The sequence below is a fragment of the Scomber japonicus genome, chromosome 18 (assembly GCF_027409825.1).
Source record: "Scomber japonicus isolate fScoJap1 chromosome 18, fScoJap1.pri, whole genome shotgun sequence".
Taxonomy (NCBI): domain Eukaryota; kingdom Metazoa; phylum Chordata; class Actinopteri; order Scombriformes; family Scombridae; genus Scomber; species Scomber japonicus.
The window spans coordinates 21,227,381-21,254,610 of record NC_070595.1 but is presented as its reverse complement, the minus strand read 5'-3'; the positions used below and the strand labels follow the sequence as shown (position 1 = coordinate 21,254,610).

Below are 27,230 nucleotides of genomic sequence, written 5' to 3'. Positions count from 1 at the left end.
GGGATGTCCTTTGTCCCCATTATTATTTATTTTGGCCATTGAACCATTTGCAATAGCTGTAAGAAGACATGTAGACATTACTGGAATAACAATTGGACAAACCGAGCATACGCTTTCAATATATGCAGATGACTTTATTTTGTTCATTTCACACCTTATTAAATCTATTCCTGTTCTGTTAGAATTGATAAGTATTTGGTGGTATCTTAGGATACACAACAAATAACACTAAATCCTCAATTTTACCATTTGATGAGAAAGAAAGGGAAAATCCACCCAGAACAGTCTCCCAATTCAAACTGGCTGACCAGATTACAGATTACTTGAGAATACAAATTGTGCCCAAACTAAGTTTAACTGTTAAAATTAACTATGAAACTTTAATGGAAGACATAACAGAATCAATCAACAGATGGATGTCTCTGTCGGTATCCTTGATTGGTTGAATTAATATCATAAAAATGCAAGTTCTCCCTAAAATACTGTACTTATTTCAAAACATTGCACTGCCACCACCTGAAGATTTCTTTCAGAAACAAAGAAAAAGCTATTCATCAGTTTTATATGGCAAAACAAGCCAGCTAGAATTCGATGCTCTTTGCTCCACCTATCATATAGTAATGGAGGCTTAAAATGCCCAAATATGACCTGGTATTATTGGGCAGTACAACTAAGATCCATTAACTTTTATTTCCCAACAAAGAACATTCCTCAGTGTAAGGAAATGGAATCAGAAGGTTTAAGCTTGCCTCTACCTTTGTATTTATACTCTGACACAAAAATTTGATGAAACAAACTACTAATCCTATTGTTAAAAATATGATTAAAGTGTGGTTTGAAGTGAAAAAATGTATTTAAGACCCCAACTTATTATCTCAATTTAGTCCCATTTGGGAAAATCAGTGTTTCACACCAGGAAGAGCAGAAGCTGTATTCAGAACATGGGCGTCAAAAGGATTGGAAACATTTTTATGACTTGTACCCACCTAATTCAGACAATATGATGTCATTTGAAGAAATAAGGCATAAGTATGATATAGATAAAAAATACTTTTTAAAAATTCCTCAACTCAGAATCTTTATTAGAAAGAGTCAAGATGGTCTCCTAACTCCCAACTGGTCTCCTAACTCCTAACTGGTCTCCTAACCTTGCCCTTCACATCAAACTTGGAAAAATTGACATCTAAAGACAGCCTAAGTAAAGGTGCCTTTTCAGAATTATATAACTTGTTATTATCCAATTAATCCGAGAACTCTGATAACAAAAGAAATGCATAGAGGGAAGACCTGGAATTGGATATTTCACTGAAAGATTGGGAATCAATCTGTTCTAAGGCCCACACCCAAACAATTAACTCCAGATTAAGATTGCTACAATACAAATGGTTAATGAGGACATATATTACGGCAGTTAACTTAAATAAATATGATAGTAATATTCCAGATTTATGTGTAAAATGTTCTGAAATAAAAAGTACTTACCATATCCACCATGTGTTTAACAAACAAAAGGCAGAACCACACAACTGCTTCCTGTATTTTCACTAGTGATGTCAGTGGGTTGGACTAATTATGGGGGGATTTATTTTACTCAGTTAAGTGTTTTATTTGGTATCTTTATGATTAATTTTTTTTTTACTTATAAGGGAATGCTGGGAATGATGTGTGATAAGCAGTGTTGACACAAGTAGCATTGTTAAGTGCCAGTTGGTAAAAGGGAGAGGACACCCCTGCAGTAGTAATGGTTCTGCCTAATTGAGTGGAGGGTATTTAAGGGGAGAGATGTATGTTTAGAAGGGGCTCAGTGGACAGTGTAGCTGTGTGCACATGTTCACTCCTTAGTTATGTATCTGTAGTTCAGTTCATTTTTGATTTTTTGGGCACACATTCTTTTTGTTATTACCTCAGACTGAATAAATCAGTTTTTACTCATTAAAACAAGAGTCTGCATGCCTACCAACTTCCTTGTTGCTCAAACTAGACTACATCACAAAAGGAATCATAATTTGATGATTTTTATAAATGCAGTTAAATACACTGTAGGTGATTCAAATATTTAATATTTATCATTCTTTTGTGGTTATACCATGGGACATTTGCAAGATGTGTTTATTAGTATTAAATTGGTGCTTAATGCCAGTAAACCAAAATTCATGTTGTTTTCAAGACCCAAAATATTGTTTATAATGTTTTGCATATATCTATTGAGTACGGAGCCCCTCTGGTGACATGGTTAAAAAAAGAATTAAATTGTGGCCACAATATAGCTATAACGTGTGCACAAAATACTACTTTGTGGCCACAAAATAGGTATAATGTGCGCACGATATACTAATTAATAATGTAGGTGCCGTATGAATAAGTGTCCAAGCTATTGAGGCACAGTGTTTAGAAGCTAATCTACTGTGAAGAACTCACCTTTTTGGAGAAAACGCGTTAGCCATAAGCTCAAGTGGATAGGTTTTATTGGAAAACCTACAAATAATATTAATATTAATATCATTCCTGGGTGCTCGGTGCACTCTCAATGCCTCCAGTATTTCTGGTGACAGCTGCACATTGTAGAGCTCAGAAACTTTAAACTTGATGCAGCTGATTTAAACATTATGAACAATGAAGCATTCACACCCAAGTGGCGTTGTAATTGTTGTGATGTAATTGTGTGTGTGTGTATGCATGCATGTGTGTATGAGTGCATGTTGGCTCATTTGCAAAAATGAAATGCACATAGTTAATGTTAGGCCTACATACATTAAATAAATAAATGATGTTATTTGCTTGCTATATGTTTGATTTTTTGTATAGCCTATGGAACAGTTATTATTAGCCTAAGTGAAGTATTTTGCTGATGTAATTGTGTGTGGCTGGTGGTGAGTCGGCTACGATGGTGGGGGAGGATGCCGGGCAGACCCAAACGTATTGTTAGGGTTTGCTGGGAACATCTGGCAGAGTCTCCTGTCAGAGAGAGTTTCAACTCCCACCTCCGGGAGAGCTTCGACCATGTACCAGGGGAGGCGGGGGACATTGAGTCCGAAGTGGGCCATGTTCCGTGCCTCCATTGTTGAGGCGGCAGGTGGTGGTCCCTCTTTTTAAGAAGGGGGACCGGAGGGTGTGTTCCAACTATAGGGGGATCACACTCCTCAGCCTCCCTAGTGAGGTGTTCAGGGCACGTCCCACCGGTAGGAGACCCCGGGGAAGACCCAGGACACGCTGGAGAGACTATGTCTCTTGGCTGGCCTGGGAACGCCTTGGGATCCCCCGGGAAGAGCTGAACGAAGTGGCTGGGGAGAGGGAAGTCTGGGCTTCCCTGCTTAGGCTGCTGCCACCGCGACCCGACCCTGGATAAGCGGAAGAGGACGGTAACGGTAATTGTGTGTGTGGGTGAGTATATGTTCGCTGATTTTCAAAAGTGAAATGCACATAGTTAATGGTACAACATTGGTACATACAAATAAATGGTAAAGAGATGACCTTGTATTGAGTTTTCATTGGCAAAATATAGTGTGTCAACCACTTAGGAATGGGGGGCTCATAAAGTCCTGTAGCGGGGTTGCGGGGTGGGGGGGCCTCATAAAGTTCTTTAGCCCAGGGGCCTCCAGTGATGTTAATGCGCCCCTGACCACAGGAACTTCTGAAAAGCTGCCTGGACATCCCCAGTGAAGTCATTGCCCATCTGATATACACACAAACCTCACAAACACAGTAAAAATAAATAAATAAATCAACGACGTTAGCTGGAACCTTACAGCCTACAAAACCAGGTTCCGTGATCAGCACCTTGGCAGCAATGGTAAAATGTCGGTGCAAATATGTAGGGGAGCCTGGGGACAGTTGCAACACCTTTTTACCATGCCCATATAAGTAGAATCTGTGTTCTTTTTTCCCGGCATGCACCTGAAATTTTCAAGATGGCGCTGCCTAGGTTCGATACTATTGGCTTCCGAGCAGCAGTCCACAAATCAATGGGCGTCAAGGATGTTACGTCCATTTCTTATATACAGTCTATGGTCTGGACATGGTACATATATATATACCAAAGTTCGTTCATGCACGTGAATCTCTCACATTTTTATAATCGTAAGGGGGCGCTATTGAGCCATTTTGCAACGGCCATTTTGGCGAACCATAAAATGTCAAATTTTTCGTGAGTTTTGGGGCACGTTTAGGCGTTTGTTTTGTATAATAATGATCTCTACAGATACAATTGGGCGTTGGCACTGTATACTGCTTGGGCCCTAATTAACAACAATAAAACTGTTATGATTATTGTTTTATTGTTGTTATTAATAATCAATTAAATGAATAAGTCTTATTTTTAAAACTAGATGGGGTGATGATAGTTGATGCTAACTGATGCTGTGACTTAAACTCTTGCAGAATGCAGATTTAACAACAGGTTACTCTCATGATATGCACATGGACTATCATATTAATATTTTATCTTCGTTTTCATCCCTTTCTTAATTATAATCCTGTGTATAAAGCTCACGTTTTATTATCTCAGTTACGCTGTTACATTGTCATGTTGATGTCATTTGTTTTGTGTGCAATTACAGACAAACGTTTGGAATATGCTCAGTGTTTTATTTGATTTTGAGACAGGGTGAAAACATCTCAGCAGGTGATGGTCCTCTGTTGCAGCTCTCTAGTGGTACTGCCTTCCCAGGGAGCTCACCACCACCGACAGGAACTTCTGAAAAGCTGCCTGGACCTCTCCGGTGAAGTCTTTGCCCATCTTGGCAGCAATCACAATGGTCAGGCAGTCAGCCAGCAGCTGCAACACAACAAGCACAAAACATCAACATCATAATAGTTGTGCTGATTATTGAATGTAGATAACATTAGTCACAACTGTCCCATAACCCATTACCTTGAAGTTGTCAGGGTCCACGTGCAGTTTCTCGGAGTGCAGCACGCTCAGCTCGGCATATTCTTGCTTGATGTTGTCCATGTTCTTCACAGCCCGGTCCAAACCGTGCAGGATAGTTGTTCCATGCTTGGCAATCATCGGGTTTGCAAGGATAGCAGCGGCATTGTAGAGGTTTCCAAAATTACCGAAATACCTCTCACACCAGGGGTAGACGACCAGACACCTGCAAAAAAGAAAAGAAAACATTACAAACAACTTGTTTGTGATTATCTCAGGTAAATTGTGTACTGACAAAGTATATATATTCCTCATTCTTAAATAAGTCATGTGTCATAAACATTACGTCTCACGTTCGCTCTAATTGATGCAAAATAACAAACACACCTCACCTGGCAAGAGCTGCAGGGCCCACGACCTCATAGTCCATCTTGTCAAAGATGCCCTGGATGGTGGCGCGCTCAAAGTCTGTCCACTCGACCATTTTGGTAGTTCTAGATTATCCTGTGTGTATGTGTGGATAGTGCACTGCTCGGCACCAGATGCACCTTTTAAAGCAACCCTGCTCCGCTCTCTGACGCATGTGATTGGATGGTTGGTGGGCCGGCCATTTACAACAATGATAAGTTTATCTGCAGCACTCAGATTGTTTCTGAGAAAGACAAAAAATAGCCTAAGATAGGAAGCATACCCCACCCACTCATAGGGCCCCCCCCCAATTCAACAAGGAAAAATAATACAATGGCCATCAGTGTCACGTTGATTCATAAAATTCAAAGGATCACAAATTGGTGGTATAGCCACAGCCTGATATATGCACAAACCTGACGACCAGTAGCACAATGTCAGTTTTACCCACAGACTGCACAATAACAACGTAAAAAAGGTTTCAGGTTCAGCACCTTGGACAGCGATCTCTTTTTTGTGTGTGTGTTTGTAAATACTTTGATACTGTCAGCTGCACAATCATTTATATTTTCCAGACTGCTCATTGGAGACAGAAACGCTCAGTCATCAGGTTTTTGATTATAATCACCATTTCATTCAATTCAGTGCGAACTTTAGTCACTACAAGTTTTTCCTTCTTCGTGCAACATTATCATAAAGCAGCAGATCAAGGGTGTTTTCCTTTAATAGGATTACATTGTTGAATGGTACTCTGTGAAAACTGTTTTCAGATTTGAATCACAATTCTATTATTTATATGAATATGTTCATATGGTGGTTTTTATTTCCTCTTATTAATGCCAGTAGCTGCTCACAGCACGCGATTTCCCCGGCTGTGTCCATATATCTACATGAAAAACACATGTTAAATAATGACGTAGATTGCTATCAAACATTGAGTTTGACATTGAGTGTTGTAACTCAAAGAGGCCCTGGGGCCACCATAGGGAGATTCTTTTTTGTTTATGTCATGGCTGCAATCTAACATGAAACGCCCTCTGCATCATATCTTGGAGGTGGCCCTGGGTGTGTCCATGCTTTGTTTGAACTATAAAAACCCCGATTGTTCGGGCTACAGAGCACTCAGAGAAACTAAAACCACAAGCAAGATGACTAGTCTAACTGCTAGGGATAAAGCCAATGTCTTGGCCTTCTGGAGTAAAGTGTCTTCAAAGGCTGACGACATCGGTATGGATGCTATTACCAGGTAAATATGACCTAAAACTCACTATGTAACCTTCAACACTGATGTATTCATTTACATACTCACACGTTTCCTTTTATTACCCAGGTTGTTGACCGTCTACCCCCAGACCAAGACTTACTTTGCCCACTGGAAGGACTTGAGCACCGGCTCTGCTCTCGTGAGGAAGCACGGAAGAACTATCATGGCTGGAGTTGGTGATGCTATAACCAAGATCGATGACCTGAAAGGAGGTCTTCTCAACCTCAGTGAGCTGCATGCCTTCACCCTGAGAGTGGACCCTGCCAACTTCAAGGTGCACATTCAACTGATTCATTCATGATGCTATCTGTTCCTCAAACTTTGGTCTCAAGACTCGCAACAGCTTCATTTGTCATTACCAGACCCGTAATGTCCTTATGTACAGTGTAGATCATTCTGCTCCATTCAGAAAATCCTGCAGTGTTCTAACTGATCTATAGAGATCCTCAGAATGAACAACTGTAACAGCAAACATCTGGGACAGATGTGTGGATGGTGAGATAAAAACTCCATATATGTAACATCTATGTGATTATCTTCTGTTCACAGATTGCCTCCCACTGCATCCTTGTGGTCATGGCCATCATGTTCCCCGTTGACTTCACCCCTGAGGTCCATGTGGCTATGGACAAGTTCCTGGCTGCCTTGGCTCTGGCTCTGGCTGAGAAATACAGATAAACAGATGGAGAAGAAGACGGAAACTGCAGCATGAGTTTACTCTGCATATACTAAATAAATGCATAAACAAAAAGAAAAAAAATTGTGTGCGATTATTTTAGACATTAAGGTTCAATAGTGTTTCCAGTCTGTTTAACAACAGATAAAATAGCAGAATATCAAAATGGGGACAGTCATAAAGATCATATATTTGACCAAAGTTTAACAAAACAAAACAAATTAGTTTTAATTATATCTACAAATGTCTTCCCTATGTGGACATATTTAGTCATATATACGCTTTACCGATAGTGCAATATTTTCATCAGAATATCCCAATACTATAAATATGTAAAGTTTATATTTTTCCCCAAAGGTTTACACAATTAGGTTGTATTTTGTTTTAATCTAATACTCACAGTAACTGTGAGTATGAAACTGTCAATATATGTGTGAAGGAACTGTGAAATAACATTCCTTAATTGACTATCTATTCAATGTAAATTAATCATATAAAATCAGTGACTTAATCATTTATTATTAAAGAGGAACAAATTCATGATAGTAATGCATTCATTCATACATTTTATTTAACTATATTATTTGTACTCTTATTATTAAGTATTAGAAAGATTCCATTAATTGAGGAACAATGATAAAACAAAATACAATGTAATTAGTATTGCATGTATATAATTGATATAAATAATTATATTAAATATATAATTTAATTTAACGATATTTGAAGTTACAGTTGGATTCAATTTCGGGTTTTTGTTACGATAAAACAAAACATAAGAACAATTACAATGATAATATTAACAACAATAAAACTGTAATCATTATTGTTTCATTGTTATTATTAATAATCAATGAAATGAATAAGTCTCATTTTTAAAACTATGGGGTGATGATAGTTGATGCTAACTGATGCTGTGACTTAAACTCTTGCAGAATGCAGATTTAATAACAGGTTACTCTCATGATATGCACATGGACTATTATTTTAATATTTTATCTTCGTTTTAATCCCTTTCTTAATTATAATCCTGTGTATAAAGCTCACGTTTTATTATCTCAGTTACGCTGTTACATTGTCATGTTGATGTCATTTGTTTTGTGTGCAATTACAGACAAACGTTTGGAATATGCTCAGTGTTTTATTTGATTTTGAGACAGGGTGAAAACATCTCAGCAGGTGATGGTCCTCTGTTGCAGCTCTCTAGTGGTACTGCCTTCCCAGGGAGCTCACCACCACCGACAGGAACTTCTGAAAAGCTGCCTGGACCTCTCCGGTGAAGTCTTTGCCCATCTTGGCAGCAATCACAATGGTCAGGCAGTCAGCCAGCAGCTGTAACACAACAAGCACAAAACATCAACATCATAATAGTTGTGCTGATTATTGAATATAGATAACATTAGTCACAACTGTCCCATAACCCATTACCTTGAAGTTGTCAGGGTCCACGTGCAGTTTCTCGGAGTGCAGCACGCTCAGCTCGGCATATTCTTGCTTGATGTTGTCCATGTTCTTCACAGCCCGGTCCAAACCGTGCAGGATAGTTGTTCCATGCTTGGCAATCATCGGGTTTGCAAGGATAGCAGCGGCATTGTAGAGGTTTCCAAAATTACCGAAATACCTCTCACACCAGGGGTAGACGACCAGACACCTGCAAAAAAGAAAAGAAAACATTACAAACAACTTGTTTGTGATTATCTCAGGTAAATTGTGTACTGACAAAGTATATATATTCCTCATTCTTAAATAAGTCATGTGTCATAAACATTACGTCTCACGTTCACTCTAACTGATGCAAAATAACAAACACACCTCACCTGGCAAGAGCTGCAGGGCCCACGACCTCATAGTCCATCTTGTCAAAGATGTCCTGGATGGTGGCGCGCTCAAAGTCTGTCCACTCGACCATTTTGGTAGTTCTAGATTATCCTGTGTGTATGTGTGGATAGTGCACTGCTCGGCACCAGATGCACCTTTTAAAGCAACCCTGCTCAGCTCTCTGACGCATGTGATTGGATGGTTGGTGGGCCGGCCATTTACAACAATGATAAGTTTATCTGCAGCACTCAGATTGTTTCTGAGAAAGACAAAAATAGCCTAAGATAGAAATCATACCCCACCCACTCATAGGGCCCCCCAATTCAACAAGGAAAAATAATACAATTGCCCTCAGCGTCACATTGATTCATAAAATTCAAAGGATCAAAAATTGGTGGTATAGCCACAGCCTGATATATGCACAAACCTGACGGCCAGTAACACAATGTCAGTTTTACCCACAGACTGCACAATAACAACGTAAAAAAGGTTTCAGGTTCAGCACCTTGGACAGCGAACTTTCTTTTAGTGTAAATACTTTGATACTAACAGCTGCACAATCATTTATATTTTCCAGACTGCTCATTGGAGACAGAAACGCTCAGTCATCAGGTTTTTGATTATAATCACCATTTCATTCAATTCAGTGCGAACTTTAGTCACTACAAGTTTTTCTTTCTTCATGCAACATTATCATAAAGCAGCACATCAAGGGTGTTTTCCTTTAATAGGATTACATTGTTGAATGGTACTCTGTGAAAACTGTCTTCAGATTTGAATCACAATTCTATTATTTGTGTGAATATGTTCATATGGTGGTTTTTATTTCCTCTTATTAATGCCAGTAGCTGCTCACAGCACGCGATTTCCCCGGCTGTGTCCATATATCTACATGAAAAACACATGTTAAATAATGAGGTAGATTGCTATCCAACATTGAGTTTGACATTGAGTGTTGTAACTCAAAGAGGCCCTGGGGCCACCATAGGGAGATTCTTTTTTGTTTATGTCATGGCTGCAATCCAACATGAAACGCCCTCTGCATCATATCTTGGAGGTGGCCCTGGGTGTGTCCATGCTTTGTTTGTACTATAAAAACCCCGATTGTTCGGGCTACAGAGCACTCAGAGAAACTAAAACCACAAGCAAGATGACTAGTCTAACTGCTAAGGATAAAGCCAATGTCTTGGCCTTCTGGAGTAAAGTGTCTTCAAAGGCTGACGACATCGGTATGGATGCTATTACCAGGTAAATATGACCTAAAACTCACTATGTAACCTTCAACACTGATGTATTCATTTACATACTTACACGTTTCCTTTTATTACCCAGGTTGTTGACCGTCTACCCCCAGACCAAGACTTACTTTGCCCACTGGAAGGACTTGAGCACCGGCTCTGCTCTCGTGAGGAAGCACGGAAGAACTATCATGGCTGGAGTTGGTGATGCTATAACCAAGATCGATGACCTGAAAGGAGGTCTTCTGAACCTCAGTGAGCTGCATGCCTTCACTCTGCGAGTGGACCCTGCCAACTTCAAGGTGCACATTCAACTGATTCATTCATGATGCTATCTGTTCCTCAAACTTTGGTCTCAAGACTCGCAACAGCTTCATTTGTCATTACCAGACCCGTAATGTCCTTATGTACAGTGTAGATAATTCTGCTCCATTCAGAAAATCCTGCAGTGTTCAAATTGATCTATAGAGATCATCAGAATGAACAACAACTGTAACATCAAACATCTGGGACAGATGTGTGGATGTGGAGTTAAAAACTCCATATATGTAACATCTATGTGATTATCTTCTGTTCACAGATTGCCTCCCACTGCATCCTTGTGGTCATGGCCATCATGTTCCCCGTTGACTTCACCCCTGAGGTCCATGTGGCTATGGACAAGTTCCTGGCTGCCTTGGCTCTGGCTCTGGCTGAGAAATACAGATAAACAGATGGAGAAGAAGATGGAGACTTCAGCATGAGTTTACTCTGGATGTACTAAATAAATGCATGAACAAAAAGAAACAATTTTTGTGCGATTATTTTAGACATTAAGGTTCAATAGTGTTTCCAGTCTATTTAACAACAGATAAAATAGCAGAATATCAAAATGGGGACAGTCATAAAGATCATATATTTGACCAAAGTTTAACAAAACAAATTTGTTTTCATTAATTATATCTACAAATGTCTTCCCTATGTGGACATATTTAGTCATATATACGCTTTACCGATAGTGCAATATTTTCATCAGAATATCCCAATACTATAAATATGTAAAGTTTATATTTTTCCCCAAAGGTTTACACAATTAGGTTGTATTTTGTTTTAATCTAATACTCACAGTAACTGTGAGTATGAAACTGTCAATATATGTGTGAAGGAACTGTGAAATAACATTCCTTAATTGACTATCTATTCAATGTAAATTAATCATATAAAATCAGTGACTTAATCATTTATTATTAAAGAGGAACAAATTCATGATAGTAATGCATTCATTCATACATTTTATTTAACTATATTATTTGTACTCTTATTATTAAGTATTAGAAAGATTCCATTAATTGAGGAACATAGTGATAAAACAAAATACAATGTAATTAGTATTGCATGTATATAATTGATATAAATAATTATATTAAATATATAATTTAATTTAACGATATTTGAAGTTACAGTTGGATTCAATTTCGGGTTTTTGTTACGATAAAACAAAACATAAGAACAATTACAATGATAATATTAACAACAATAAAACTGTAATCATTATTGTTTCATTGTTATTATTAATAATCAATGAAATGAATAAGTCTCATTTTTAAAACTATGGGGTGATGATAGTTGATGCTAACTGATGCTGTGACTTAAACTCTTGCAGAATGCAGATTTAATAACAGGTTACTCTCATGATATGCACATGGACTATTATTTTAATATTTTATCTTCGTTTTCATCCCTTTCTTAATTATAATCCTGTGTATAAAGCTCACGTTTTATTATCTCAGTTACGCTGTTACATTGTCATGTTGATGTCATTTGTTTTGTGTGCAATTACAGACAAACGTTTGGAATATGCTCAGTGTTTTATTTGATTTTGAGACAGGGTGAAAACATCTCAGCAGGTGATGGTCCTCTGTTGCAGCTCTCTAGTGGTACTGCCTTCCCAGGGAGCTCACCACCACCGACAGGAACTTCTGAAAAGCTGCCTGGACCTCTCCGGTGAAGTCTTTGCCCATCTTGGCAGCAATCACAATGGTCAGGCAGTCAGCCAGCAGCTGTAACACAACAAGCACAAAACATCAACATCATAATAGTTGTGCTGATTATTGAATATAGATAACATTAGTCACAACTGTCCCATAACCCATTACCTTGAAGTTGTCAGGGTCCACGTGCAGTTTCTCGGAGTGCAGCACGCTCAGCTCGGCATATTCTTGCTTGATGTTGTCCATGTTCTTCACAGCCCGGTCCAAACCGTGCAGGATAGTTGTTCCATGCTTGGCAATCATCGGGTTTGCAAGGATAGCAGCGGCATTGTAGAGGTTTCCAAAATTACCGAAATACCTCTCACACCAGGGGTAGACGACCAGACACCTGCAAAAAAGAAAAGAAAACATTACAAACAACTTGTTTGTGATTATCTCAGGTAAATTGTGTACTGACAAAGTATATATATTCCTCATTCTTAAATAAGTCATGTGTCATAAACATTACGTCTCACGTTCGCTCTAATTGATGCAAAATAACAAACACACCTCACCTGGCAAGAGCTGCAGGGCCCACGACCTCATAGTCCATCTTGTCAAAGATGCCCTGGATGGTGGCGCGCTCAAAGTCTGTCCACTCGACCATTTTGGTAGTTCTAGATTATCCTGTGTGTATGTGTGGATAGTGCACTGCTCGGCACCAGATGCACCTTTTAAAGCAACCCTGCTCAGCTCTCTGACGCATGTGATTGGATGGTTGGTGGGCCGGCCATTTACAACAATGATAAGTTTATCTGCAGCACTCAGATTGTTTCTGAGAAAGACAAAAATAGCCTAAGATAGAAATCATACCCCACCCACTCATAGGGCCCCCCAATTCAACAAGGAAAAATAATACAATTGCCCTCAGCGTCACATTGATTCATAAAATTCAAAGGATCAAAAATTGGTGGTATAGCCACAGCCTGATATATGCACAAACCTGACGGCCAGTAACACAATGTCAGTTTTACCCACAGACTGCACAATAACAACGTAAAAAAGGTTTCAGGTTCAGCACCTTGGACAGCGAACTTTCTTTTAGTGTAAATACTTTGATACTAACAGCTGCACAATCATTTATATTTTCCAGACTGCTCATTGGAGACAGAAACGCTCAGTCATCAGGTTTTTGATTATAATCACCATTTCATTCAATTCAGTGCGAACTTTAGTCACTACAAGTTTTTCTTTCTTCATGCAACATTATCATAAAGCAGCACATCAAGGGTGTTTTCCTTTAATAGGATTACATTGTTGAATGGTACTCTGTGAAAACTGTCTTCAGATTTGAATCACAATTCTATTATTTGTATGAATATGTTCATATGGTGGTTTTTATTTCCTCTTATTAATGCCAGTAGCTGCTCACAGCACGCGATTTCCCCGGCTGTGTCCATATATCTACATGAAAAACACATGTTAAATAATGAGGTAGATTGCTATCCAACATTGAGTTTGACATTGAGTGTTGTAACTCAAAGAGGCCCTGGGGCCACCATAGGGAGATTCTTTTTTGTTTATGTCATGGCTGCAATCCAACATGAAACGCCCTCTGCATCATATCTTGGAGGTGGCCCTGGGTGTGTCCATGCTTTGTTTGTACTATAAAAACCCCGATTGTTCGGGCTACAGAGCACTCAGAGAAACTAAAACCACAAGCAAGATGACTAGTCTAACTGCTAGGGATAAAGCCAATGTCTTGGCCTTCTGGAGTAAAGTGTCTTCAAAGGCTGACGACATCGGTATGGATGCTATTACCAGGTAAATATGACCTAAAACTCACTATGTAACCTTCAACACTGATGTATTCATTTACATACTCACACGTTTCCTTTTATTACCCAGGTTGTTGACCGTCTACCCCCAGACCAAGACTTACTTTGCCCACTGGAAGGACTTGAGCACCGGCTCTGCTCTCGTGAGGAAGCACGGAAGAACTATCATGGCTGGAGTTGGTGATGCTATAACCAAGATCGATGACCTGAAAGGAGGTCTTCTGAACCTCAGTGAGCTGCATGCCTTCACTCTGCGAGTGGACCCTGCCAACTTCAAGGTGCACATTCAACTGATTCATTTATGATGCTATCTGTTCCTCAAACTTTGGTCTCAAGACTCGCAAGAGCTTCGTTTGTCATTACCAGACCCGTAATGTCCTTATGTACAGTGTAGATAATTCTGCTCCATTCAGAAAATCATGCAGTGTTCAAACTGATCGACACTGCACATATAAAGAATGGAGTACAGAATGAACAGCAACTGTAACATCAAACATCTGGGACAGATGTGTGGATGGGGAGATAAAAACTCCATATATGTAACATCTATGTGATTATCTTCTGTTCACAGATTGCCTCCCACTGCATCCTTGTGGTCATGGCCATCATGTTCCCCGATGAGTTCACCCCTGAGGTCCATGTGGCTATGGACAAGTTCCTGGCTGCCTTGGCTCTGGCTCTGGCTGAGAAATACAGATAAACAGATGGAGAAGAAGATGGAGGCTGCAGCATGAGATTGCTCTGCATATACTAAATAAATGCATAAACAAAAAGAAACAATTTTTGTGCGATTATTTTAGACATTAAGGTTCAATAGTGTTTCCAGTCTATTTAACAACACGATAAAATAGCAGAATATCAAAATGGGGACAGTCATAAAGATCATATATTTGACCAAAGTTTAACAAAACAAATTTGTTTTCATTAATTATATCTACAAATGTCTTCCCTATGTGGACATATTTAGTCATATATACGCTTTACCGATAGTGCAATATTTTCATCAGAATATCCCAATACTATAAATATGTAAAGTTTATATTTTTCCCCAAAGGTTTACACAATTAGGTTGTATTTTGTTTTAATCTAATACTCACAGTAACTGTGAGTATGAAACTGTCAATATATGTGTGAAGGAACTGTGAAATAACATTCCTTAATTGACTATCTATTCAATGTAAATTAATCATATAAAATCAGTGACTTAATCATTTATTATTAAAGAGGAACAAATTCATGATAGTAATGCATTCATTCATACATTTTATTTAACTATATTATTTGTACTCTTATTATTAAGTATTAGAAAGATTCCATTAATTGAGGAACATAGTGATAAAACAAAATACAATGTAATTAGTATTGCATGTATATAATTGATATAAATAATTATATTAAATATATAATTTAATTTAACGATATTTGAAATTACAGTTGGATTCAATTTCGGGTTTTTGTTACGATAAAACAAAACATAAGAACAATTACAATGATAATATTAACAACAATAAAACTGTAATCATTATTGTTTCATTGTTATTATTAATAATCAATGAAATGAATAAGTCTCATTTTTAAAACTATGGGGTGATGATAGTTGATGCTAACTGATGCTGTGACTTAAACTCTTGCAGAATGCAGATTTAATAACAGGTTACTCTCATGATATGCACATGGACTATCATTTTAATATTTTATCTTCGTTTTCGTCCCTTTCTTAATTATAATCCTGTGTATAAAGCTCACGTTTTATTATCTCAGTTACGCTGTTACATTGTCATGTTGATGTCATTTGTTTTGTGTGCAATTACAGACAAACGTTTGGAATATGCTCAGTGTTTTATTTGATTTTGAGACAGGGTGAAAACATCTCAGCAGGTGATGGTCCTCTGTTGCAGCTCTCTAGTGGTACTGCCTTCCCAGGGAGCTCACCACCACCGACAGGAACTTCTGAAAAGCTGCCTGGACCTCTCCGGTGAAGTCTTTGCCCATCTTGGCAGCAATCACAATGGTCAGGCAGTCAGCCAGCAGCTGTAACACAACAAGCACAAAACATCAACATCATAATAGTTGTGCTGATTATTGAATATAGATAACATTAGTCACAACTGTCCCATAACCCATTACCTTGAAGTTGTCAGGGTCCACGTGCAGTTTCTCGGAGTGCAGCACGCTCAGCTCGGCATATTCTTGCTTGATGTTGTCCATGTTCTTCACAGCCCGGTCCAAACCGTGCAGGATAGTTGTTCCATGCTTGGCAATCATCGGGTTTGCAAGGATAGCAGCGGCATTGTAGAGGTTTCCAAAATTACCGAAATACCTCTCACACCAGGGGTAGACGACCAGACACCTGCAAAAAAGAAAAGAAAACATTACAAACAACTTGTTTGTGATTATCTCAGGTAAATTGTGTACTGACAAAGTATATATATTCCTCATTCTTAAATAAGTCATGTGTCATAAACATTACGTCTCACGTTCACTCTAACTGATGCAAAATAACAAACACACCTCACCTGGCAAGAGCTGCAGGGCCCACGACCTCATAGTCCATCTTGGCAAAGATGTCCTGGATGGTGGCGCGCTCAAAGTCTGTCCACTCGACCATTTTGGTAGTTCTAGATTATCCTGTGTGTATGTGTGGATAGTGCACTGCTCGGCACCAGATGCACCTTTTAAAGCAACCCTGCTCCGCTCTCTGACGCATGTGATTGGATGGTTGGTGGGCCGGCCATTTACAACAATGATAAGTTTATCTGCAGCACTCAGATTGTTTCTGAGAAAGACAAAAATAGCCTAAGATAGAAATCATACCCCACCCACTCATAGGGCCCCCCAATTCAACAAGGAAAAATAATACAATTGCCCTCAGCGTCACATTGATTCATAAAATTCAAAGGATCACAAATTGGTGGTATAGCCACAGCCTGATATATGCACAAACCTGACGACCAGTAACACAATGTCAGTTTTACCCACAGACTGCACAATAACAACGTAAAAAAGGTTTAAGATTCAGCACCTTGGACAGCGAATTTTTTTTTTTAGTGTAAATACTTTGATACTAACAGCTGCACAATCATTTATATTTTCCAGACTGCTCATTGGAGACAGAAACGCTCAGTCATCAGGTTTTTGATTATAATCACCATTTCATTCAATTCAGTGCGAACTTTAGTCACTACAAGTTTTTCTTTCTTCATGCAACATTATCATAAAGCAGCACATCAAGGGTGTTTTCCTTTAATAGGATTACATTGTTGAATGGTACTCTGTGAAAACTGTTTTCAGATTTGAATCACAATTCTATTATTTATATGAATATGTTCATATGGTGGTTTTTATTTCCTCTTATTAATGCCAGTAGCTGCTCACAGCACGCGATTTCCCCGGCTGTGTCCATATATCTACATGAAAAACACATGTTAAATAATGAGGTAGATTGCTATCCAACATTGAGTTTGACATTGAGTGTTGTAACTCAAAGAGGCCCTGGGGCCACCATAGGGAGATTCTTTTTTGTTTATGTCATGGCTGCAATCTAACATGAAACGCCCTCTGCATCATATCTTGGAGGTGGCCCTGGGTGTGTCCATGCTTTGTTTGAACTATAAAAACCCCGATTGTTCGGGCTACAGAGCACTCAGAGAAACTAAAACCACAAGCAAGATGACTAGTCTAACTGCTAAGGATAAAGCCAATGTCTTGGCCTTCTGGAGTAAAGTGTCTTCAAAGGCTGACGACATCGGTATGGATGCTATTACCAGGTAAATATGACCTAAAACTCACTATGTAACCTTCAACACTGATGTATTCATTTACATACTCACACTTTTCCTTTTATTACCCAGGTTGTTGACCGTCTACCCCCAGACCAAGACATACTTTGCCCACTGGAAGGACTTGAGCACCGGCTCTGCTCTCGTGAGGAAGCACGGAAGAACTATCATGGCTGGAGTTGGTGATGCTATAACCAAGATGGATGACCTGAAAGGAGGTCTTCTGAACCTCAGTGAGCTGCATGCCTTCACCCTGAGAGTGGACCCTGCCAACTTCAAGGTGCACATTCAACTGATTCATTCATGATGCTATCTGTTCCTCAAACTTTGGTCTCAAGACTCGCAACAGCTTCATTTGTCATTACCAGACCCATAATGTCCTTATGTACAGTGTAGATCATTCTGCTCCATTCAGAAAATCCTGCAGTGTTCAAACTGATCTATAGAGGTCATCAGAATGAACAACAACTGTAACAGCAAACATCTGGGACAGATGTGTGGATGGGGAGATAAAAACTCCATATATGTAACATCTATGTGATTATCTTCTGTTCACAGATTGCCTCCCACTGCATCCTTGTGGTCATGGCCATCATGTTCCCCGATGAATTCACCCCTGAGGTCCATGTGGCTATGGACAAGTTCCTGGCTGCCTTGGCTCTGGCTCTGGCTGAGAAATACAGATAAACAGCTGGAGAAGAAGACGGAAACTGCAGCATGAGTTTACTCTGCATATACTAAATAAATGCATGAACAAAAAGAAAAAAAATTGTGTGCGATTATTTTAGACATTAAGGTTCAATAGTGTTTCCAGTCTGTTTAACATCACGATAAAATAGCAGAATATCAAAATGGGGACAGTCATAAATATCATATATTTGACCAAAGTTTAACAAAACAAAACAAATTAGTTTTAATTATATCTACAAATGTCTTCCCTATGTGGACATATTTAGTCATATATACGCTTTACCGATAGTGCAATATTTTCATCAGAATATCCCAATACTATAAATATGTAAAGTTTATATTTTTCCCCAAAGGTTTACACAATTAGGTTGTATTTTGTTTTAATCTAATACTCACAGTAACTGTGAGTATGAAACTGTCAATATATGTGTGAAGGAACTGTGAAATAACATTCCTTAATTGACTATCTATTCAATGTAAATTAATCATATAAAATCAGTGACTTAATCATTTATTATTAAAGAGGAACAAATTCATGATAGTAATGCATTCATTCATACATTTTATTTAACTATATTATTTGTACTCTTATTATAAAGTATTAGAAAGATTCCATTAATTGAGGAACAATGATAAAACAAAATACAATGTAATTAGTATTGCATGTATATAATTGATATAAATAATTATATTAAATATATAATTTAATTTAACGATATTTGAAATTACAGTTGGATTCAATTACGGGTTTTTGTTACGATAAAACAAAACATAAGAACAATTACAATGATAATATTAACAACAATAAAACTGTAATCATTATTGTTTCATTGTTATTATTAATAATCAATTAAATGAATAAGTCTCATTTTTAAAACTATGGGGTGATGATAGTTGATGCTAACTGATGCTGTGACTTAAACTCTTGCAGAATGCAGATTTAATAACAGGTTACTCTCATGATATGCACATGGACTATCATTTTAATATTTTATCTTCGTTTTAATCCCTTTCTTAATTATAATCCTGTGTATAAAGCTCACGTTTTATTATCTCAGTTACGCTGTTACATTGTCATGTTGATGTCATTTGTTTTGTGTGCAATTACAGACAAACGTTTGGAATATGCTCAGTGTTTTATTTGATTTTGAGACAGGGTGAAAACATCTCAGCAGGTGATGGTCCTCTGTTGCAGCTCTCTAATGGTACTGCCTTCCCAGGGAGCTCACCACCACCGACAGGAACTTCTGAAAAGCTGCCTGGACCTCTCCGGTGAAGTCTTTGCCCATCTTGGCAGCAATCACAATGGTCAGGCAGTCAGCCAGCAGCTGTAACACAACAAGCACAAAACATCAACATCATAATAGTTGTGCTGATTATTGAATATAGATAACATTAGTCACAACTGTCCCATAACCCATTACCTTGAAGTTGTCAGGGTCCACGTGCAGTTTCTCGGAGTGCAGCACGCTCAGCTCGGCATATTCTTGCTTGATGTTGTCCATGTTCTTCACAGCCCGGTCCAAACCGTGCAGGATAGTTGTTCCATGCTTGGCAATCATCGGGTTTGCAAGGATAGCAGCGGCATTGTAGAGGTTTCCAAAATTACCGAAATACCTCTCACACCAGGGGTAGACGACCAGACACCTGCAAAAAAGAAAAGAAAACATTACAAACAACTTGTTTGTGATTATCTCAGGTAAATTGTGTACTGACAAAGTATATATATTCCTCATTCTTAAATAAGTCATGTGTCATAAACATTACGTCTCACGTTCACTCTAACTGATGCAAAATAACAAACACACCTCACCTGGCAAGAGCTGCAGGGCCCACGACCTCATAGTCCATCTTGTCAAAGATGTCCTGGATGGTGGCGCGCTCAAAGTCTGTCCACTCGACCATTTTGGTAGTTCTAGATTATCCTGTGTGTATGTGTGGATAGTGCACTGCTCGGCACCAGATGCACCTTTTAAAGCAACCCTGCTCCGCTCTCTGACGCATGTGATTGGATGGTTGGTGGGCCGGCCATTTACAACAATGATAAGTTTATCTTGTTTCTGAGAAAGACAAAAAATAGCCTAAGATAGGAAGCATACCCCACCCACTCATAGGGCCCCCCCAATTCAACAAGGAAAAATAATACAATTACAAATTGGTGGTATAGCCACAGCCTGATATATGCACAAACCTGACGGCCAGTAACACAATGTCAGTTTTACCCACAGACTGCACAATAACAACGTAAAAAAGGTTTCAGGTTCAGCACCTTGGACAGCGAACGTTTTTTTTTCAGTGTAAATACTTTGATACTAACAGCTGCACAATCATTTATATTTTCCAGACTGCTCATTGGAGACAGAAACGCTCAGTCATCACGTTTTTGATTATAATCACCATTTCATTCAATTCAGTGCGAACTTTAGTCACTACAAGTTTTTCTTTCTTCGTGCAACATTATCATAAAGCAGCACATCAAGGGTGTTTTCCTTTAATAGGATTACATTGTTGAATGGTACTCTGTGAAAACTGTTTTCAGATTTGAATCACAATTCTATTATTTGTATGAATATGTTCATATGGTGGTTTTTATTTCCTCTTATTAATGCCAGTAGCTGCTAACAGCACGCGATTTCCCCGGCTGTGTCCATATATCTACATGAAAAACACATGTTAAATAATGACGTAGATTGCTATCAAACATTGAGTTTGACATTGAGTGTTGTAACTCAAAGAGGCCCTGGGGCCACCATAGGGAGATTCTTTTTTGTTTATGTCATGGCTGCAATCTAACATGAAACGCCCTCTGCATCATATCTTGGAGGTGGCCCTGGGTGTGTCCATGCTTTGTTTGAACTATAAAAACCCCGATTGTTCGGGCTACAGAGCACTCAGAGAAACTAAAACCACAAGCAAGATGACTAGTCTAACTGCTAAGGATAAAGCCAATGTCTTGGCCTTCTGGAGTAAAGTGTCTTCAAAGGCTGACGACATCGGTATGGATGCTATTACCAGGTAAATATGACCTAAAACTCACTATGTAACCTTCAACACTGATGTATTCATTTACATACTCACACTTTTCCTTTTATTACCCAGGTTGTTGACCGTCTACCCCCAGACCAAGACTTACTTTGCCCACTGGAAGGACTTGAGCACCGGCTCTGCTCTCGTGAGGAAGCACGGAAGAACTATCATGGCTGGAGTTGGTGATGCTATAACCAAGATGGATGACCTGAAAGGAGGTCTTCTCAACCTCAGTGAGCTGCATGCCTTCACCCTGAGAGTGGACCCTGCCAACTTCAAGGTGCACATTCAACTGATTCATTCATGATGCTATCTGTTCCTCAAACTTTGGTCTCCAGACTCGCAACAGCTTCATTTGTCATTACCAGACCCGTAATGTCCTTATGTACAGTGTAGATCATTCTGCTCCATTCAGAAAATCCTGCAGTGTTCAAACTGATCTATAGAGATCCTCAGAATGAACAACTGTAACAGCAAACATCTGGGACAGATGTGTGGATGGGGAGATAAAAACTCCATATATGTAACATCTATGTGATTATCTTCTGTTCACAGATTGCCTCCCACTGCATCCTTGTGGTCATGGCCATCATGTTCCCCGTTGACTTCACCCCTGAGGTCCATGTGGCTATGGACAAGTTCCTGGCTGCCTTGGCTCTGGCTCTGGCTGAGAAATACAGATAAACAGATGGAGAAGAAGACGGAAACTGCAGCATGAGTTTACTCTGCATATACTAAATAAAAAAAAAAGTTCTTGTCATTATCTTCCACATCAAGGTTCAATTGTGTTTCCAGTCTGTCAATCAATTCAAAAATAATTTAAAGTCACAATTTGATGCAATATGGGTTATTATACAATAATTGAAAACTTAATAGCAATGTTAATGTTAAAAACAAAACAATTATTAATCACTGTTCTTTGTATAAAGCAAACGATACCTTACCAAGTCCTATTTTTAAAACTTGATGGGGTGATGGTAGTCAGCATTCAGTGACATTGTAACTTAAATTCTAACGGTATGCTCAGATAAAAATAGGTTGCAACGGATGCTTCACAGCCCCAGATGTAACTCAGCTGTTCCCCTCCCAAAAGCGTGTGATCTGATGGGTAGTGAGCCACTCAAGCACAATGTTATGGGTGTGCAACAATGATAAGGGCATCTGCACCACTTAGATCATTTCAGGAGTTTAGTGGTGGTCCAGCACAATTAGGCTTTCATTGTGTCCCGTGTGAACATATGTTTGTTTTTTTTGCTATGTTGTCAAGTTTGTAATAATGGTGGGAATTAATAAATAAGCCTGCAAAAACTTGTCCACACTCAACAACACTGATGTTGATAATATGCCTAATTTCAAATATGAATTCATACTATTCTCTTCACATTTACTCTCAACATAAGACAATTCACTTCCCCTGCATTTTACAGGGCAATTGATAACCATGGCAATGAATGCCAAAAAAATGTTTGTCCATGCAGGCATTTTGTTGTGCTTTATTCATCTTCTGTTCTGATACATCTTCCTGTACATCTTCTTTAAAAGGTCAAATATATAGACATTTCTCTCTCTCCTTTTCAATGACTCAGCACCTACCTACTGACAGTGGCACACTGCTTATGATGCCTTTCTTCTTTGCCTCTGGTCCAAGTTGGAAACACCCCTCACAGTCTTTATCACACAATCTTTGTATATATTAACATCCAGGGCTTTCTATCCCTGACATTTTGATATACAATGATAACATCCCACTTCTAGTTATCCTGACCGACTTTACAGCTCTCTTGGATTCTTGAAAATGCCATAAATTCTTGTCAGCGCTATCACCCCAATAGGAAAATAATAAATAAACTTTATTTGTACCTCCATACAAAAAAAAACTGCAACTAGAAGTGCTTTACAATACTGGGTTGAGAAATTATAAAAAGACATGAATGAACATTAAAACATGTAAATGTACATAAGATGGAAAATAAAACTCACTTGAAAACATTAATAGAAGAATAGATCAAATAAAGTTACAATGTGATACATAGAATGATGGTAATCTGAGATTTAAAACACTTTTTTTTTCTCAAGCTTTCCAACCACTAACCTTAGCAGACATTTAACATAAATAAAACCCTAAAAATAAGAAAATACATTGAATATACACTTCAGTGGTGGTAATTTGAGACTTAAGTGAAAACTGTATACATAAATCTGTCTGTACCTGTTCAGTTACCTTGCGGACTAAAATAAAAACATTTTCAAACTGCTCACTGGTATTCTGTGCTGCAACTGGGTCCTCCCAAAGACACTCTGGCAAGGAATACATGGTGGGGCGGGGTATATACACAGGGAGGCAAGACGCAGGTGAAACAAATAGGTAATCAACTAAGGCGGGAAAAAGAACAAAGACGGGAAGTAAAACTTACAGCGCAGGGGAAGACTACACTTTCAAAATAAAACAGGAAGTGTACAATACAACATAAAATACAGAGTGACAGTTTATGCTTTGAACAGTACTACAGCTAACCTTAACTGTTAAGGTAGGGAAAAAAAGAATACAACTCATATTTAGATATTTCTAGTCTTTGTTGACCAATGTATATGGACCTAAGTACAGTTACAGTAAAAGGCAGGAGTTTAGAGATGCTTTCAAAATTTAGTTTTATTGAGTTGGCAGAGTAATGGTTGACCATTTGTACCAAGCTCAAATTGAATTGAATCAACTTTATTGTTCACCTTAATGAAAATTTGTCTTTGGCTTCCTCCAATACATTAAAAATACAAACAATACACACCATATCATGAAGACATTAAAAACATGCAAAACACAAAGAGCACTACACCAACTGACCATAGTGCAAAGGGGCAGGGAAAAAAGCAACAACCATTGTAATAAGTTAAAACCTGTTAAAAGGTATCTTTAAAAAAACAACAAAAAACTAATCTAACAAGCTATGTTTTGCCAGGTATGTGCTTCACATTAATAGTCATTCTTCCTGGGCCCTGATTTTGGTATATTTGAGGTAGAAGTTGTGTTGGCAACAAAGGCACAAAACACAGCTGTTATTAGTGTGCATGAATTAATAATTTTTAAATTTTTTGACAGGTTCGACAATGACGTTCTGACACGTTCTGTGTACATTGTACCAGCCAATTAGCGGCCAGAATTGCGGGTTGCCAGGGTTGTCTGTTGTTCCAGCGCAGCTACTGTAGGCTGGCACTGGGTGAAATGGACTCACTAAAACCAGCAATCAACTATTGAAATAGAACAACCTCAACATCTGCTGCATCAAGAGAACATAAACAGGAAAAATAATTCCTATAAATGCATTTTTAATCCTTATATAACAATATTGTGTAGTTTAACCTCTCTGATTGCCCTGAGGTTTACATCTGGTGGAGTCTGGCCCTTCCTGGTCGTTTTGCTCCCTAAAAAGGAAGAAACTAATAGATATATCACACATGTCTATGTCAATTTTGTTATCAACAAAGCTTACAACCACATGTAACGTGCTCTTCATACTTTTTAGTGGTAATTATTGTTTTATCAAAAATTCATTGTGTAAAAGAGAAATACTGAAGAGCTGAATATTTCTATTTTCAAATGAAAAACACTAAACGTTCTCTCATCCCAATGTCAAGTGGTTTACTCCTTTACTCCTTACCTTTTGAAGTAACATCTCACCCAAATTCAGAAGCTTAACCCCAGTACCAACACATTTTAACAGCGCCATCTAGGGACCGAGATCTAATGAATGTGACAACCAACCCCATTCTCCCCTACATATCAAATTGACTATACTACTTTTTATAATTAGATGTCTTGCCTTTGGTGCATAGTTTGTCTCAGAGCACAACAAATGACAAGCATAAACAAACAGGCAAATAAAAATATATTTTTTATTTTTCATGAAAAATTACATAATTATAGGTAGAATATGTAGAATGAGCAGAACAACGCCATCTAATGTCTCGAGATCGTAGTTGCAACAACCAAAAAGTAATTCCACACCAGGTCCGGTGCCGGATTTTATTTTAGCTCTAACTCTGTAAAAATACCACTTTATCCACATGTCTAACCTTTTTAGGCGAGAAAGTAGCCTTTTAGATCCACAATGTGACGCTAATTTGTCCAAATAACATCTGCTTAAAGTTTTGTTCCTGCGAATTGGGAGCCACTCAAGTTAGCCGTAGCGAGTAACGCACTTCCGGTCATTTTCACAAAATAAAACACCCGTTGCCTTTTATTATTAAGAAAACCATAACGATAGAGTTGGTGCTTTTATTTTGAAAACAGGAAGCGAACATACCCTCGCTGTAACTGACTTGAAACCACCGAAGTACATTACATTGTAACGCCAGTGGGAGTAGCAGCAATGTCTCTGCATGTACTGCCTAATCCTAAACAACACCGATTGGCTTGTGTGTGGTGTCGTCAGAAGCAGAAAAGGCTCACGGTCGTAAACATCTAGTCACGTGTACTCTGAGCTGGACGCGCAGGTCAGGAAATGACGTAAACGGACCGTATATGGTTTGTTATTAGTGTTATTACATTACGTGTTGGACTAAATACATGGACATATTGAGGAAAATATTCCGGTTTTATGAAAACGGATTTCATATTTCACAAGAATGGATACTTGGCGAGCTGTACAGAAAGTCCTGAGTCATAAGATGATCGTTGTGGATAAAGGGAAGACTTTGAAGGTATGTAGGCATTATAGCTTTTCTCACTTAGCTGAGTGGCTAGCCGAGCTAATCGGTAATACTATTACGGCTGTGAGCAACCATAAAAGTCGTGAGTGGTCTTGAATGAATCAGAACAATCTAAGCTTTCCAACAATGTACGGCATGAGTATATATGTTTAAGGGTTGCTGTTTAAAACATTCAGAAGACCGTGTGGCTACCTCCTAACATCCGTCCCGTCCCGTGAACGGAACAGCGTGCGTTAAGAGGTTAATGATCAAATATCAAAATCCGAATAGCGTCAGAAAGTCAACCCACTCTCCACATTTTCATTGCTACCGTTTTGATACTTCATGGTACACAAACAAATAGCATCTCATATGAAAGCTAAGACCCTGGCGAGTTCAACAGTACCACTATTATTGCGCTAAAAACTCAGTGAACCAGCAGCCAAACAATACAAAGGTAAACAACCACTTATTTACAGTGACTAACAGATATTCTGTCTTACCTTCGAAGTTTTGTGATGAAAAGTTGTACTTGAGAGCAAAAAACGCTGGTTTTAGTGAGTCCAACACGGCCGTGTTTGTTTACAACTCCATTTCACCCAGTGCCAGCCTACAGTAGCTGCACCGGAACAACAGACAACCCTGGCAACCCGCAATTCCGGCCGTTAATTGGCTGGTACAATGTACACAGAACGTGTCAGAACGTCATTGTCGAACCCGTCAAAAAATTTTAAAAATATTAACTCAGACTAAATATTTTTTTTTATGGAAAAGCAATACTTTCATTCTGTACCCCTCAAAACGCTCCGTGGCTGTATTATTTAAAAAAAATATATAGCTTTTAATAAATATTCTACATATTCAACCTTTAATTTAATGCATTGAGTTTATTGTCACATTTCCATACATCAAATTTTATTTAGGATATTTCTGTATTCATTTATTTATGCTTATGTCTTTTTTTTTTGTGCTCCTTACACGCCAGGTTTCCAC

General features: G+C 38.5%; 10 protein-coding genes across 10 annotated transcripts; 5 read left to right on the top strand and 5 right to left on the bottom strand.

Annotated features, from left to right (window-relative positions):
* Positions 1-4,619: 4,619 nt before the first annotated feature.
* On the bottom strand, positions 4,620-5,361 carry LOC128379620 (hemoglobin subunit beta-like). Its single transcript, XM_053339308.1, has 3 exons — positions 5,260-5,361; positions 4,871-5,093; positions 4,620-4,774 (listed from the first exon to the last, which is right to left on the bottom strand). Exons 1-3 carry the CDS (start codon positions 5,349-5,351, stop codon positions 4,646-4,648), a joined length of 444 nt encoding a protein of 147 aa, XP_053195283.1. The 5' UTR covers positions 5,352-5,361; the 3' UTR covers positions 4,620-4,645.
* A 1,062-nt stretch (positions 5,362-6,423) lies between these two features.
* LOC128379619 (hemoglobin embryonic subunit alpha-like) lies at positions 6,424-7,248 on the top strand. The gene is made up of 3 exons (XM_053339307.1): positions 6,424-6,521; positions 6,606-6,813; positions 7,089-7,248. The coding sequence occupies exons 1-3, from the start codon at positions 6,424-6,426 to the stop codon at positions 7,215-7,217; spliced, it is 435 nt and encodes a 144-aa protein (XP_053195282.1). The 3' UTR covers positions 7,218-7,248.
* A 1,144-nt stretch (positions 7,249-8,392) lies between these two features.
* On the bottom strand, positions 8,393-9,133 carry LOC128378264 (hemoglobin subunit beta-like). Its single transcript, XM_053337718.1, has 3 exons — positions 9,033-9,133; positions 8,644-8,866; positions 8,393-8,547 (listed from the first exon to the last, which is right to left on the bottom strand). Exons 1-3 carry the CDS (start codon positions 9,122-9,124, stop codon positions 8,419-8,421), a joined length of 444 nt encoding a protein of 147 aa, XP_053193693.1. The 5' UTR covers positions 9,125-9,133; the 3' UTR covers positions 8,393-8,418.
* Positions 9,134-10,183: 1,050 nt separating this feature from the next.
* LOC128378189 (hemoglobin embryonic subunit alpha-like) lies at positions 10,184-11,023 on the top strand. Its single transcript, XM_053337632.1, has 3 exons — positions 10,184-10,281; positions 10,366-10,573; positions 10,852-11,023. Exons 1-3 carry the CDS (start codon positions 10,184-10,186, stop codon positions 10,978-10,980), a joined length of 435 nt encoding a protein of 144 aa, XP_053193607.1. The 3' UTR covers positions 10,981-11,023.
* Positions 11,024-12,155: 1,132 nt separating this feature from the next.
* On the bottom strand, positions 12,156-12,896 carry LOC128378265 (hemoglobin subunit beta-like). The gene is made up of 3 exons (XM_053337719.1): positions 12,796-12,896; positions 12,407-12,629; positions 12,156-12,310 (listed from the first exon to the last, which is right to left on the bottom strand). Exons 1-3 carry the CDS (start codon positions 12,885-12,887, stop codon positions 12,182-12,184), a joined length of 444 nt encoding a protein of 147 aa, XP_053193694.1. The 5' UTR covers positions 12,888-12,896; the 3' UTR covers positions 12,156-12,181.
* Positions 12,897-13,946: 1,050 nt separating this feature from the next.
* On the top strand, positions 13,947-14,758 carry LOC128378188 (hemoglobin embryonic subunit alpha-like). The gene is made up of 3 exons (XM_053337631.1): positions 13,947-14,044; positions 14,129-14,336; positions 14,630-14,758. The coding sequence occupies exons 1-3, from the start codon at positions 13,947-13,949 to the stop codon at positions 14,756-14,758; spliced, it is 435 nt and encodes a 144-aa protein (XP_053193606.1).
* A 1,176-nt stretch (positions 14,759-15,934) lies between these two features.
* LOC128378262 (hemoglobin subunit beta) lies at positions 15,935-16,675 on the bottom strand. The gene is made up of 3 exons (XM_053337717.1): positions 16,575-16,675; positions 16,186-16,408; positions 15,935-16,089 (listed from the first exon to the last, which is right to left on the bottom strand). Exons 1-3 carry the CDS (start codon positions 16,664-16,666, stop codon positions 15,961-15,963), a joined length of 444 nt encoding a protein of 147 aa, XP_053193692.1. The 5' UTR covers positions 16,667-16,675; the 3' UTR covers positions 15,935-15,960.
* Positions 16,676-17,727: 1,052 nt separating this feature from the next.
* On the top strand, positions 17,728-18,545 carry LOC128378190 (hemoglobin embryonic subunit alpha-like). Its single transcript, XM_053337633.1, has 3 exons — positions 17,728-17,825; positions 17,910-18,117; positions 18,396-18,545. Exons 1-3 carry the CDS (start codon positions 17,728-17,730, stop codon positions 18,522-18,524), a joined length of 435 nt encoding a protein of 144 aa, XP_053193608.1. The 3' UTR covers positions 18,525-18,545.
* A 1,181-nt stretch (positions 18,546-19,726) lies between these two features.
* LOC128378238 (hemoglobin subunit beta-like) lies at positions 19,727-20,432 on the bottom strand. Its single transcript, XM_053337680.1, has 3 exons — positions 20,341-20,432; positions 19,952-20,174; positions 19,727-19,855 (listed from the first exon to the last, which is right to left on the bottom strand). Exons 1-3 carry the CDS (start codon positions 20,430-20,432, stop codon positions 19,727-19,729), a joined length of 444 nt encoding a protein of 147 aa, XP_053193655.1.
* A 1,012-nt stretch (positions 20,433-21,444) lies between these two features.
* LOC128378191 (hemoglobin embryonic subunit alpha-like) lies at positions 21,445-22,258 on the top strand. The gene is made up of 3 exons (XM_053337634.1): positions 21,445-21,542; positions 21,627-21,834; positions 22,110-22,258. Exons 1-3 carry the CDS (start codon positions 21,445-21,447, stop codon positions 22,236-22,238), a joined length of 435 nt encoding a protein of 144 aa, XP_053193609.1. The 3' UTR covers positions 22,239-22,258.
* Positions 22,259-27,230: the final 4,972 nt, after the last annotated feature.